This window comes from Ursus maritimus, unplaced genomic scaffold (assembly GCF_017311325.1).
Source record: "Ursus maritimus isolate PB19 unplaced genomic scaffold, ASM1731132v1 scaffold_11, whole genome shotgun sequence".
In the NCBI taxonomy this organism is placed as follows: Eukaryota; Metazoa; Chordata; class Mammalia; order Carnivora; family Ursidae; genus Ursus; species Ursus maritimus.
The window spans coordinates 45,094,852-45,110,289 of NW_024423453.1; the positions used below are offsets into that span (position 1 = coordinate 45,094,852).

General features: G+C 37.5%; 1 protein-coding gene across 1 annotated transcript in view; it reads left to right on the forward strand.

Annotated features, from left to right (window-relative positions):
• Window positions 1–12,748: 12,748 nt before the first annotated feature.
• Window positions 12,749–15,438, forward strand: part of GLRB (glycine receptor beta) — a 94,598-nt gene continuing 91,908 nt past the window's right edge. The window contains exons 1-2 of the mRNA XM_040626397.1: window positions 12,749–12,840; window positions 14,595–14,744. Coding sequence (XP_040482331.1) covers window positions 14,623–14,744 — 122 coding nt within the window. The 5' untranslated portion in view covers window positions 12,749–12,840; window positions 14,595–14,622. The remainder of the gene's footprint in view (window positions 12,841–14,594; window positions 14,745–15,438) is intronic.

Sequence of the window (15,438 nt, forward strand, 5' to 3'; positions counted from 1 at the left end):
TTAAATGGAATTAATAAATAAAAGAAATTGACACAAGAATAAGGAATAAAAATCAAAAGTGCATTAACTATTTTGTCTTGGAATAAAAAGTTTTTACTTTGAAATATCAATTTTGACTAATGACGAAGTCCATAAATGCTTATGGAATTCTCTTCCTATTGGCACTTAATGACATACATATGATGTTGACAAAAGGCCAGATTTTGCTCTCCGTTAATATTTTTGGAGTCTATCTATCTATCCACTTATCTGTTTTTACCAATTCTATTTTCCCTTCAGTACTGTGTTTTGACTTTCCATATATTGTCTTTAAAGTTCTATATAGAAAATTTATTTTTTTAAAGATTTTATTTATTTATTCGACAGAGATAGAGACAGCCAGCGAGAGAGGGAACACAAGCAGGGGGAGTGGGAGAGGAAGAAGCAGGCTCATAGCAGAGGAGCCTGATGTGGGGCTCGATCCCACAACGCCGGGATCATGCCCTGAGCGGAAGGCAGATGCTTAACCGCTGTGCCACCCAGGCGCCCCATATATAGAAAATTTATTATAACTCATTTACACAAAGCAGAATATGAAAATGAAAAGACCTAGATTTCAATTCTGGCTTTAATACACAGAAAAAAAATGAGAAAAGGTACCTACCTCCTGAGTTAGAAATACTGTACATAAAGCTTCTGGTATAAGGTAAATGATTTATGTTGGCTTTGGGTCCTTTATCTCATTCTTACCTCTTTTTCCTGTGAACCCCATCTCAGTTATTGAAGATGACAGACTGCAGTCTTTCACTATGTTAATTATCCTTTTCTTTTTCAAAATCTCTCCTCCCTTTACTTTCATTAATTTTATTTCCTTATTTATTTTAACAATTTTTCCATTTTTCCTCTAAGTAGAAGCATCTCTAAATATCTAGCTGGACTCTTTCCTCCGTATTTTCCCTCAGTGTATCAGTTGGTATTGTGCCTTATATTACATTGTTGCCCTTGACTTTCTCCTAAGTATAGGTTTTTCATTTCTTACAGCTTGCCAGACATCACTATTTGGTTCCTCAATCTCAATGCATCTGAAATAGAACATTTCATCTTTCTTCCCACAATTGCATTTCTTCTTCTGTTCCATACTTCTTTAAATATCCCATCAACCACTTACTTGTCCAAGTTCAAAAACCATGAGTTGTACTTGAGTGTTTTTCACTACTCTCCACATTGAATTGCATTATAAGTAACATGGATCCTTCTTTTGAAATCTCTCCCACATATAATCTCTTCTCTATTTCAGCTCCTTTTGAAAAGTCCTATCACATATCTATCTCTGCTCTCCATTCTAGGTGCTATGTCCAAAGTCCAAAATATTAGGTCTGAAACTTTTCCCTCTACCTTCAGAATAAGAAAATATATTAGTAAACTAATATCTAAATAGTCAATGAAGTTGTGAGAGTCTGTACTGTGTTGCTTTTTTATATCTGCTTATAGTGCTTGTCATGGGCTAAATTTTGTCCCCCCCGCCCCCCGCCAAAAGTCTACATTGAAGTCCCAACCCCTGGTACCTTAGACTGTAACCATATTTGTAGATTAGATCTTTGAAGAGGTGATCAAATTAAAACAGGATTGTTAGTAAGGGCCCTAATCCAATAAGCCTAGTGTTCTTATAAGAAGAGGAAGGGGAAAAAGGTGGGGGTGGGGGGAGTGCCTGGCAGGCTCAGTTGGTAGAGCATGCAACTCTTGATCTCAGGGTTGTGAGTTTGAGCCCCATGTTGGGTGTAGACATTACTTAAAAGTAAAATCTAAAAAAAAAAAAAAGGAAGAGGAAGGGACAACAGGGACATGTGTGCACACACTAGGATGACCATGTGAAGAGGCAGCAAGTGAGCCAAAAAAAGAAACCTTAGAGGAAACCAATTCTGCTGGCGCCTTGATTTTGGACTTCCAGGCTTCAGATTTGTGAGAAAATTAATTTCTGTTGTTTAAGCCCCAATCTATGTTATTTTGTTATGGTGGCCCTAGCAAACTAATACGATTTTGAACTTGGGTCAAGTACTTTCCAATGAATAGGGATCCTAATGTACTTCCTGTACATAGTAAAGTTGATCATGTAAAGGGAGAGAAAGAAAGTTCTAGCCAAAGAAGAAAGCAAAACTGTAAACGTATAGCTTCAGAGTCAGAATGCTTTTTATCCATTGCTCTATTATTATTTCACATTGAAGTTTATTGTAGATTAGCTTTTCAGAAGAAGGTTTCTGTTTTTAAATGTTGGAAGGCCTTGGTATGTTTAACGATGGAGTTAGTAGAGAAGGTGAAGATGAAAGTAAAGGAAAGAGAGAGGAGAGTCGTTGAGTTATAATTCCTGCATCTCCCACAGGTGATAAAATTCAAAGAACAGGTGAGGGAATTGATCTTGGAGAGGACAAGAAACATAGAAGAAGAAAAGGAGAAGTGAAAAGTTCTTTTCATAAGTTGGTTTGTTGACTAAACCTTGAGGAATATCCATTCTGATGGCTTCTAATTTCTCATCGGTTGAGAGTGAGTAGGAAGTGGGATGTTCGGAGGTTTGAGGAAGTGGAGAACGTATGAAATAACATTAGAAAACAAGAGCAAACATAATAATACTATTGTGCTTTTAAAGGGCCAATCTAGTATAAATGTCATTTAAGCTATTGTTAAGTAATTAATCTGTTCACTCAGGTTTGGAGAAAGCAAGTAGTTGGCTTCAGCCAGGATTGGAATTTTATCAAGGGAATACAGCAGAAGAACAATGAAGCAGTGTAGTTCAGGATATTAATTAAGAAGTTATTCCTTGAAACTGCCTAACCATAATTTATATTCCTGTTTCGGCCACTGAACTGAAATAGAACAAACAAAATACACAAAAAAGCTACCCCATCGTTCCTATGTTTCTGGTCACCCACATGCTTGGTTCCACCATCCTCGTCCTATCATGTTCCATTATACATTCCTCAACATCTAGTCATCACCACTCCTGGGAATTTTGCTTCAGAGATATCTCTTATGATCTCTGGCTTCTTTTGTTTTCCAAGACTCTGCTTATGTTTTGGCTCATATTATTTTGTGTAGACTTTTACAACTTCCTCAGTGCTCTTCTTGTTCCTTGTTTTGTCTCCTATCATTGTCTCCAAACGACTGTTCAGTAATCATTCTACAAAACAAATCTGATCCTATGATTCCCTGAAGACATTTTACTGCTAATTAAGGAGGGCACGTGATGTGATGAGCACTGGGTATTATACGCAACTGATAAATTATTAATACTACATCTGGAACTAATGATGTACTATGTGTTGGCTAGTTGAATTTAAATAATAAAAAAATAAAAATAAAAAAATAAATGTAAAAAAAAAGACACTTTGCTGCTATATTGTAGCATAGAAAATGAACGTCATTGTATATTTGGCCCTCCGTAATTTGGCCCATCCCAGTTTCTCCAGCTTTGTCTTCTGTCCCTCTCTATTTTCCTCATATCATTAACTCTTTGTATTCCAGCAAAACAAAACTACAAAAATATGGATAATGTATAGATGTAATCTACATCTATGTCCCACACGTGTTTTTCTACTTGTTAGAAATTCCCTTTTCCCTTTGGTCAATCTGGCATATTGATTTGTATAAAGCCCAACTCAGGCATCATTTTGATAAGAAATGGCAATCCTTCCCCCGTAGCCTTGAGCCAGTTAATAACTCACTCTCAAGAGGCCATGAATGCCTTGTACATGAGTTTTTTGTTGTAATGATAATACTCTAATGTTACACTATTGGGGAGTGGTGCATTTAAACGAGGGGGTAGTATTGTGTTTAACTCATTTTAGGATTGATAGATGGACATGGTATTCATTGGTGTGTCCCCTGTGGACCAGCACCCCTTCTTGCTCATTTTTAGTGAAAACTCTAATTTTCTCTTTCTAAGGCTCAAGTCTTAAATTCATTGTGGAATTTTTCTTCCCATCTAACACTTACTAAGTTCTCATTCTTCTCTTTGCTAGCATTGCTGCCCTCTATTCTTGTTCTTGGCAAATTATCTTAGGCACAAGACCGACCACCTGACTGAAGTTTTTTCTTTTGCTAATTCTTGTTGATTATCCACTTCATATAATATTACCATCTCAAGATTAAAGGTAAATGTGGAACTCTCTTATAGTTTTTCAAATCTATTGTTTGCTATGCCTCCCAGAGGAAGATAGCTCATTAAGGGAAGTTACCATGTTTTATACTTTCTAGAACTATTTGTATAAACTATCGTATAAACTTGCTGAGTTAAGAGCTGTATATTGCCTCTCCAGAATGTCTAGAAGATTTGATCATTTCTGTTTACTTTCATGGCCTTCATTTCATCTAGTCCTTCACCTTATGCCATGATTACTCTAAGATCCTTTTAGACAGGCACGGTGCCACTAGTCTCTTATTTTGGCTAATACTCTATTCTTATATAAACACAGAAAGCTTTGTTTCACCATCCCTCTAATCTACCAGGAGCTTATTCTTATACTGTTTGTTTTGTATTGTTTGGGTTCTTGTTGTTGTTGTTGTTTTGTTTTTTACAGAGCAGCACTTTCTGAATACTATTTCTTGGAACCCTAAGTCTATGGAAATTTAAACTTATGGCATAAAAAAAAAAGAAAAAAAAACCTTGGACAAACATGTTACAGAGATATTGGGTGACATAACATTGAAATGTTTCTTTACGGCATAGCAAAACATTGAATATGTTTAAAAAACCTTATAAATCTGAGAAGATACGATAGACAAAAATTTCCAAGTTTGTTTAGTCATTGACTATTTCTATTTTCTCATGAAGCATACTGAGGGCTAACGTTGCATAGAACATACTTCCGGAAATGCTGAGAGATCTTATCCAAACATTTTATTCTGATCCCATTTTTCCTATCCCAACACAATGCTTTACTGACTTTCCTCTTGGCTTCTCTTTTCCAACCAAGCCAGCTTCAGAATTGGGTCTTTATCTGTCACCCCTCACCCCTTCTGCTGACGCTGCTGTCCTAGAACAAATGTTCTTCTCCTGCGCCAGTACTATATATAAAGTCTATTGATAAAGTAAGTTTTACAAATGAGGTTGGAGAGAGAAAAACTTTACAATCCACGGCAAGCTTAAGTCGTGAATGATGACATGAGCTTAATTTCCTTAGTGAGCCTGATTTTAACATCTTACTTTAAACCATAATAATTTGAAAAATATCATGGTTTTCTTTCTATAACTTACTTTTAATATTTGTAGGACCATTACCCATTTACTTTCTTATTCTAAAACACACACACACACACACACACACACACACACACAAAACCCTGCTGAAATAGAATGTTGGTTCTTATTCATCATCTCTTATGCCATATACATAAATTATAAATGGGGTTTACTGGTGTGGTAAATATGAAATATTTTCCATAAAGGCATTAGAATCCATGATTTGCATGTTTGGAACTTTCAGTTGTTCTAGCTTGATATTAGAAAACCTAGAGGAACACATTTTTAATATTGATCATACATAGTACTTCTCGAATGTTAATTGTTTACCTAGGCCTTAAAAAAAAGAGAGAGAGAGAGAGAGAGAGACAACAACAAAGAGCCAACCCTGACATTGTTTACAAGTTTCCAAAAAACAGATTTTTGGATTGCTTTTTAAACTGATGACGTATTTGCTTTGGATACTGGAGAAGAGGGTATGTTGTCATAAATGTTTAAGACTTAAATTCCTGGCAGCTGGAGGAAAGCGTGATCTCTTGGATCTGAAGCAATGCTGATGGGCAGATTCAAAGCTTGCCAAAAGAGACAACTCTAACTTTGTTCAGACTTGGTAAAAACTGCAAATACTTTTGAAAGAGATTCCATCTGACTAGGAGATTTGTGGGTCTGTTACTAGTCATCTGCTTCTGCTGCAACAATTGTTACTATTTCTCCAGAGCAAGGTTTGGCTTTGAGTAGTCCTGAATGAGCCAACCTATCACATGCTAACTATAAAATACGAGAATAAATAAGGTACATAAACCGATCTTTGGATGACAGTTGCTTTGTAATATCTACCTGCATGCTAAAGCTTTGGCTAAAATCAATAATTTTGATATGATTGATATTGGACTAGCCTTGAAGACGCTAAATAATAGGTTTATTTGTTTTTTTCCTAAGGCACATTCTTAAAGTATAGTAACAGTATTGTGTTATTTCCATAGAAGTCAGTAATTTTTTCTCTTTTTTTGCTAAGGACCTATATCATATCATGTAGTCATTTTTGCAGTTAATACTCTGACAGAACATTAAAATCTTGATCTATTTTAAGTCCTTGCACATTCAATCACAGACTGTTCCTCTTCATGGGAGTAAGGGCTGATGATGGATTGCTGGATGGTACAGAGCACCTTTAATTGTTCAGAACTGTTCCTCAATTAGATGAAACGGTACAATGCTCAAATTCATAAACAGGAAGATCTTACTCAGATTTCTTATTTTATCCCCTCAAAATTACATTATAATTAATGTGGTGTTTTGGTTGCACATGAATGTTATTCTAGGTGTCATGGGATATGATTGAATATATATTTTGCAGTCACACACACATACACAAATTTATTTTAAGGGCCCAGTTTCCAGAATCAGACATACTTAAGTGTATAGCTCTCTCAATAATTTATTAGCAAAGTTATTAGCAAAATCTGTAAGAGCTATATGATGCCTCCGAATCTTCATCTATAAATTGCGATAAGAATAGTATTGACCCCATAAAGCTGTTGAGGAGATAATAAATTTAACATGCTTTGTGTATATCTAGGAATAGTACACTTCAATCAATAATGATAATTATTATTATTATTGCCATTATGTTGAATAAAAAAATTAAGTGAAAGATGGTTCACATATTAGTTCATATTTAGACCTAAACTGGATTTGGAAGTAAGAGCCGTAATCTATACTAGAACAGCCTCTTTGATTTTAATTTCCTAGTCTGTAGTCAGAATTCTATATAAGCCATGTCCATGTGTAAAAACGAAGCTGCTTTAAGTCACCTAGATGCAACCAGAGTCTTAATGTTCTATAGGACATTAAGGAAGGAAGAATCCCATCTCCTCCTCTTCCAATTCTATTATCCTAGATGAGTTAATTTCTCTTTTGAAGCCTCTGATTTCTCGTCAAAAACATATTATGAAAATAACTGCAAAGATATCTTGAAGTTTTTAAAGCATAACTCAATGAAATTTCATGCAATTAATCAATAAAAAGTGGCTGCTGTTTACAAGTTAGTTTAAGAATAATTAGGAGATTGGAGAACATGTTAAGGATAATATGCTGCTTGGAAAAACATGGAAGTGACCTTGGGCTATCAAATATTGTTTTCATTATTCCAATACATTAAAAGTGGCTGCTCATTGACATTTCCTAGTACAAATTTTGCTCTCCTCTGAAATCATGAATAGTACTTAAGAGAGCTGAATAACTGACACAATACCTAATTATTCTCTGTTGTAATAATCTCTTTATTTATATTTGTAGTCCCATTATTTTTGGATAATTTTTAAAGATAATGAATTGGGGAAAAACACATCTAAAGTAGCTGGACATGGGGGTGCCTGGCTGGCTCAGTCAGTAGAGCCTGCAACTCTTGATCTCAGGGTTGTGAGTTCAAGCCCCACATTGGGTGTGGAGCCTACTTAAAACAAATTAATTAAAAAATAAATAAAATAAGTGGACATGGTGGAAGAATTGGGTAAAGGTGGTCAAAGGGTACAAACTTACAGTTATAAGGTATAAGTTTTGAGGATGTAAAGCACAACATGATGTCTATAGTTAACATACTATATCGTATATTTCAAAGTTGCTAAGAGAGTAGATCTTAAACGTTTTCCTCACAAGGAAAAAAATTGCTAACTATGTGTGGTGATGGATGTAGTAATCATTTTGCAATATACACATATATCAAATCATTATGTTGTATACCTGAAATTTATACAATATGTATGTCATTTGTATCTCAATAAAACTGGGAAAAATAAAACAACAGCTGGACGTACTTTTCTTGAAAATATATGGTGGTTTTAATAGCATTTGGACTGAAGTTTTGATGAAAAATCTCATTATGACTTACAATTTGGACTAATGTTAATAAATCAACATGATCCATATAGAGAAAAAATAAAAAGGGGATAAATTTATATATTCCAGACTAATGTTTTAAAACTACTTAAGGCAAAAGCAAGAGTGCTAAGTGCTTATGCCATATAAACAAATAAAGTGGCTAGAAACATCTCTTTTGTTCTAGTGTTTGGCCACTCAATCTAACACAAGATATTTAAGACAGCATTTACGTTTGATGATCAAGTAAAATAAATACTACAGGCCATATGAAGCTGAGTACATAGGAAACAGGGTTCCTATTGAATATGTTGAGCTAGGCCTCCTAATAGGATTCCAGATAGATGTAAATAAAGGAACAAAAAAACCAGAAAGAAATGTACAACAGGACACCATTGATTTAAAAAAAAATTATCATTCCATTAAGCAAATAGGAAAAAAAAAAAGAGGGGAGGTAATTATTTATGTCCCTCTTCCATGGACCAGATATTTAACATAAATTAACCTGTTTAGTTCTTAGAACAAGTCTGCAAGTTATGTACTCTTCTTTTCATTTTACTGATAAGAATACACAACATTTAAAGAAGTTAAGCAACTACGCCAAGATTTACTCATTTATTCAACATTGTTCTAGGTGCTTGGGTAATATCAATGGATGAAAACAGACACAAATCTCTGACTTCATTGAGCTTACATTTTAGTGAGGAAAGAGCGGCAACACATATATTAATAAGTCATGTAATATATTAAAACAGTAAGTACTATGAAAAAGAAAAGGAAAAACAGGAAAAAGGATCAAAAATCCTTGGAGGGGGACAGTTTGCACTTTTAAATAATATTAGATAAATCTCCTTGAGAGGGTTACATTTCAGAAACAACTGAAGAAGTTAGGGAGTTAGACATGGCTGTCTGGAGGAAGAGCATTTTAAGCAAAGAGAATAGCTCAAACCAACAACCTAAGGTGGGCCCCTGTGTGGCACTGGCATGCTGGAGAAGCAGCAAGATCAGTGTGGATGGAGCCAAGGGATCAAGGGGAAGAGGGAGAGAAGGCAGTATTTGGAAAGGGTACCTAACAATTGGAACCTTGTAGACTACTGTGAACACTTTGATTTAGAATCCAAATGAAATGAGGTGTCATTGCTGGGTTCTGAGCTGAGGAATGACATCATCCAACATATGACATGTTTTAAACATTTCTGGCTGCTGTGTTGATAATACTAGAGGATAGGGGAGGGCAATGGTAGAGGCAAGGAGAGCAACCAGAAAGCTATTACAATAATCCAACTTAGAGATGATGGTGACTCAGTCCATGTTTGTTACAATAAAAATAGTGAGAAACAGCTTCCTCATAGTTTGGATGTGGAGACGGAGACCAAGAGAGGAATCAAGAAAAACTTTTAAGAATTTTTGGCCTGAGCCACTGGAAGGAAGTGGTTACTATCAATTAAGAAGAAGACTGAGTATGGAGCAGATTTGGGGGAGAAGAACATTAGGTCCATTTTGGACATGTTGAGTACAAAACGTTTATTAAATATGCAAGTTGAGACAGTGAGAAGGCAATTGGATATTTGAGTCTAGAGTTCTGGAGAAAGGTCTAGTTTGGAGAAATAAATTTTGGAGTCATCAACAATGGTACTGAAAGACACATAAGTTGATGAAATTACTAAGACAGTGAATGAAGATTTAAAAAAAAAAAAGTGGACCACCTCTTGATAGGATTGGGGGAAACAGACTATTTCATGACATAATTGGGAAGTTTTCCCTTTGGCAACATAATACAAAAAAAGTATATAAATACAGGTGACTTGATCATCTTCATAGAAAATATTGAAAATTCTGAACTTCATAGCTTCACAAGCCTGGCAGAGGTCATTTTAGGTGACTGACTAACTGTACTTCCTAAACTCTGGTCAAAAAATAAAAATGAACCTAAACATATCTAAACAGTTGGGAATGCTTTTCTTATGAATAACTCCCCAATAATATATCCATAAATAGCATAATTACAAGACAATACTAGGAAAGGTAAGCCAGTCAATTTTATGTATTTGCAACACATAAGCTCTTCTAAATGTGTTCCTAAGACTTTTGTAAGTAAAAGGTGTGTCTATTTCATTACAAGACTCTGAATATCCTATTATTCCGAGCTCTTAGTGATACCTTGATTATGAGAAAACTAAGTTTATGGTTTTCTTCGACTTCTGAACTCCCATGGCTGCATGAAACTTGTTCTTTTATCCTTCTGTAGGGGAAGAAAAAAATTTTTACCTCTATCCTTCTAGATTCTTGGCTAAGAACCACCCTCCTCCTGCCCCCTTTCCCAATAAAAGATTAACAGGAGAAAAACAAACAGAAGTTTAATAACATGTATACCTCTTGTATGCTTGGAAGACATCCAGGAAAACTGAGTACTCTCTAAAATGGCCCAAGCCATGATCTTAAATACCATCTACTTCTTAAGACAAAAGAAGACGTTGGGGCAGGGGCAGGTTGTCAGGGCAGAAGGCCAGTTATGGGAGGTTACCAGGAATAGCACAGTAAATAAGGGTATGATTGTATACAGATTTAAGTCAATGACTTCTCCATCAATAAGACTTTCTAGAGATTTAGTCATCCTCCTCTCCCTGGTATAGAGAAAGAGAGAGAAGCAGAAAGAGAGAGAGAGAGAAAGAGAAACACCCTTACAAATGGAGACTTCCCTTATAAATGTGAATTTATTTATTTATTTATTTATTTATTTATTTATTTATACAAAAGGGTAACTTCTACTCAGTTTTAGGAGCTTCTCTTATGTCTGCTGTTTTGTAAAAATAATCAGCTCAATGTAATCCTTATTCCAAAGAGATATATTTTGGGGTAGCAAATTCTGTTCCAGCTCACTTCCTTACATGACTTATTCTCCAAAACTTGTATCTTATTAAACTTATATGATCAATGCGATTCTCCTTTATATACTTGTAAAATCCAAAGTCCTATCCTGAACCAATTTGGAGGCTCCAAATAGGATAGCTCTTTATTTTTTTTTTAAAGATTTTTTTATTTTTATTTATTTGACAGAGATAGAGACAGCCAGCGAGAGAGGGAACACAAGCAGGGGGAGTGGGAGAGGAAGAAGCAGGCTCCCAGCGAGGAGCCTGATGTGGGGCTCGATCCCAGAACACCAGGATCACGCCCTGAGCCGAAGGCAGACGCTTAACCGCTGTGCCACCCAGGCGCCCCTAGGATAGCTCTTTAAACAAAATAATGATCAAATGCTAACCATAGGCAGCAGAACATCTTGTGAAGCTTATAGAAAATGGTTATATATAGGAAATATTCCCTTCCTGTCACAGATACGGGTTAAGGTTTTTATTAGTGGATACAAGTGTACGTCCAAATATACAATGCTGAGTGGTGCTCACTTGAGACAATGCTTTTTTTTATATACATATATTTTTAGATTTATTTGAGAGGGAGAGAGAGCACCCACAGGAGTGGGGGGAAAGGCACAGGAGGAATAGCAGGAAGAAGAGAGAGAATCTCAACCAGACTCGCTGCTGAGCCCCAAGCCCAACACAGGTCTCCATCCCACCACCATGAGATCATGACCTGAGTCAATCAAGAGTCCCACACTTAACTGACTGAGCCACCCAGGTGCCCCTGAGACAATGCTTTCTTAATAAAAAAAAGTCAATTAGCTATACCGTCAGGAGGTAATGGGAAAGGTTTGTCACCCAAAGGTGCATTATCAAATGAAAGGCTTCTTCCCAGAAAACAACCACAATCAACACTTGGCTACCAGAAGGCAAGGTCATTTCTGACTCGAGTGTAAACATCAGACTGCGTCTCTGGCAAATTCCATTGAAGATATGTAACACTAAATAAATCCCTTAATATATTTGAGCTTCACTTCTTCATCCGCCAAACGGGAATGACGACATAAAACTTGCCCGGGAAGGAAGGATGTGAGGGCCAAAGGAGATAATGCAGGGCAAGGGTTTTGAAACTGTCAAGTTCTGGACACAAGTTAATTATGTAACAAATGTTAGCATAGCACTACCTGCAGGATTATATGTTTTCAGTAATTTTGACCAATTCAAGCTTGCTTAGAAAGGTCAGGCTTTTAGAAATTGTTGGTAAGACTCAGAGATTAAGTTAGATGCTGGGAGTCCGATGATGAAATTACAGAAACTGTGTGTTGTCCGCTCTGGTCCAAGATGGTCATCTGTTGTTCTCCTGTTTTTGTTACTAGTGATCAAAAGTTGACCCTAAACGAATTCCAGCTCCTTGAAAGGTTTCCTTCTGTACCAAAACGGTCCTTATCCCCCTTTCCCCGCGCCCGTCTTTTCTAGTCCCCTGCAGGGGGACTACATTTCACAGAAAGCCCTCCAGTGCCCGGAGGGGAAGGTGCTGTGACGTCCTTCCACGCTTGGTCGGAACACCTTTTCCCTCCCCTGCCCCGCCGGCCCGCCGGCCCGCCGGCCCGCCGTCGCGCCAGCCTGCTGTCCCGCCAGCCCGCCTTCCCCGGCTCCCGGCAGTGCGGCCGGCGGCCCCGCAACGGCCCCGAGCGCGGCTGCGGACGCCAGGGCGGCGGTGCGCCACGGCGCAGACTCCGCGGCCGGAGCAGGCGCGTCAGCCGAGCTTGGCGGTGGCGCGGGCGGCGGGGACGCAGCTGCCCCCGCTCAGCTCCCGCCGCACCCCCAGAAGCCACCGCCGTCTGGGCCCCGAGCCGCCGCGTCCTCGCCTGGCGGCTGCGGGCGGGGACGCCTCGGGTAAGTATCGGGGGCCCTTGGCTGGGGGTGGGGTGGAGGGCAGGAGAAGACCCGCAGTGGGAGGCGGCGGTGGTCTGGGGACGGGAACGACGCTCTGCGGAAAGACGGGGTCAAGCCTGGGGTGGTGGAGGCGCGGGGAGCACTGCGGCGTGCAGGGGGAGGAGGCGAGCGAGCTCAGTCTTGCGCGGGTAAAGGGGCGCGGGGCGCCGGGCAGCCGGGTCATGGATGCACCGATGCGGTGGCGTCCGCGGATACGCTCCGGCTGGAGGGATGCAGAGAGCTGGGGGGAATTGGGGGAACACAGGATTTGCGGGGAGGGCTCCTTGCGTTGTTTTGTTTGTATAGCTCCTTCAGTCATTGCGGCTGTCCCCTTTGAAAGGTTGGAGGTGGAAAAAAAAAAAGAAAGGTTGGAGGTGAAGACAGGGAGCGTAGTGTTGGATTTCTCTGGACACTTCAAACCGTTAGGACGGCCCTCCTGTTTTCCTGGGGAAGAATGTGAAGGTGGGAGAAGTACCTGCTGCTGTGGGCCGAGGTATCTGAAAGCAGATGCCACCGTAGGATGGGGGAAGGGAGCGTCCAAAGCTGAAGTTGACAGAGGAGAGCCTTCTGTTGTTGCTCTTGGCATGATAAGCCCCCTCTGTTGTCCTCAGTAGAGGGGACCAGGGAATTAGCTCTTCTGGCTTGCCATAGGGGCTGTAAAGGGTAAATGGGAGAAAATAAGAATTCCTAGGAGAAAAGGAGGTGCAAAATATGACATAAGAGAGGCAAAATTATAAGGGTGAGAAAGGAATTAAGTGAATGTTGAGGAATCTGATAGATCTCTTAGCCTGCAGAAAACAATCATGGAGAAACAATTTATGGTTTGGAAACGAAGGACTGCAAAAGAGACTTAAATATTCCAGTGTTACTAGACCCTTCAAGTTCTTTCTTTCTCTTTCTTTCTTTTCTTTTTTTTTTGGATGCATCAGACCGGCAAGAATATAATTCTCATTTGAGCATAGAAAATGTTATTAAAATAGGACTAAGAAGATTATTTGGAAGAGTCTGACCATACTTGCCGGGTTTTTGTTTTGTTTTGTTTTTCATATTATGTTACCTAGAATTGGTGGAGTTAAAAATCATCCTCAATAAATGTTAGTAACATGAAAGTGGGAAAGCCAACAAGCTACCTTAAATCAGTATGCACCCTTTTTAGGTAAAAGGTAACTTGCAAATTTACTGTGTATAAATAAAAACAATGAATTTAAAGTGTGAAACTTAGATACTAGTTTTTTCTTTTATCTGTCAATTCTTTAATAGCGTTGTCTTTTCCATTAGAATAGTTTTGTTATTTTTGAAAAAAAATATACTTGCAAAATTAAAAAATATAGAAATTGAAAAAGGAAATAAAAAATCCAAATGTACAAGAAGAAGGTAACCATTTTAACATTGTGTTAAACATCCTTGCAGGTAGCTTTCTAAACGTACATTGATATATTGTGCAATTCAATGTCAATTTTCGATTTTCTCTATAAAATCAGAAATTTTGCCTATTTATTTTTTATACCTCCTTGGGATAGTATTTTTTATGAGTCATTATTCCATTTGAGCCTTACTACTAAACATCACAAATATATAGTGAAGGCTAACCACATAGGTTTGAGCAATGAGAATTTCATGTATAAATGTATTCGTCCATTGAGCAGTAATGGTCATAGTCTTTAGAGTCGTATTGTTATCATTTTATGTAAACATTTTCTTGTTCTTTCTTGTAGATTGATCTCCTGAAATTTAACTTTCAAGATGAAGTTTTTATTGGCGATTGCCTTTTTTATTTTAATTTCCTTGTGGGTTGAAGAAGCTTATTCTAAAGAGAAGTCTTCAAAGAAAGGGAAGGGGAAAAAGAAGCAGTATCTATGCCCATCGTACGTCCTTCATGTCTTATATTATTATATGGAGAAATGTTATTGCATTTTATCAAAGTAAGATGGTTTATTGAAACACATATCAGCAGAACTTTTCATATCAGAATATGTACCCATTGGTTTCACAAGGGGAGGTTTAGAATGTGAGAGCTAATTCCTTGTGTTTAAGGTAAAGTTTTATAAAGTTTTGTTCATGCTCTGGGATTATATAATATCTATACATCTTTTATAAAATTAGAAAAAAAGTTACTATTTCTTTCTTACCCTAAATATGCAACTATAATTGGATACTGAAATTCCATGTTTTGAGCAAATAGCAGTTCAAAAAGATGATTTTTCTAAAAAATATTCCTAAAAATGAGTATCAATTTAAAAATTAGCTAAAGTATGATTTTTAAGGTGTATTTATGTTGATTCATGGAAGAAGAAGATTCACATAGTAGGTCAGTTTTCTATTTCAATATTTTCTTCAAAGTGCTTAGATTGGAAAATGAGTATTTTTTCAAAAAATATGTCACTAAGTTTGAAGTTACTTGTAAAAACAAAATCTAAATCCAAATCACCCACTTCTCCTTTTGTGGTTTGGACTCTTTTTTTTTTCTTTTTTTAATAAGAAGGGTTAATACTACTGGTGAATAACAGCATTATTTTTAATAATACCTAATGGTTAGAGCAATTGAAGAGCATGTAAGTA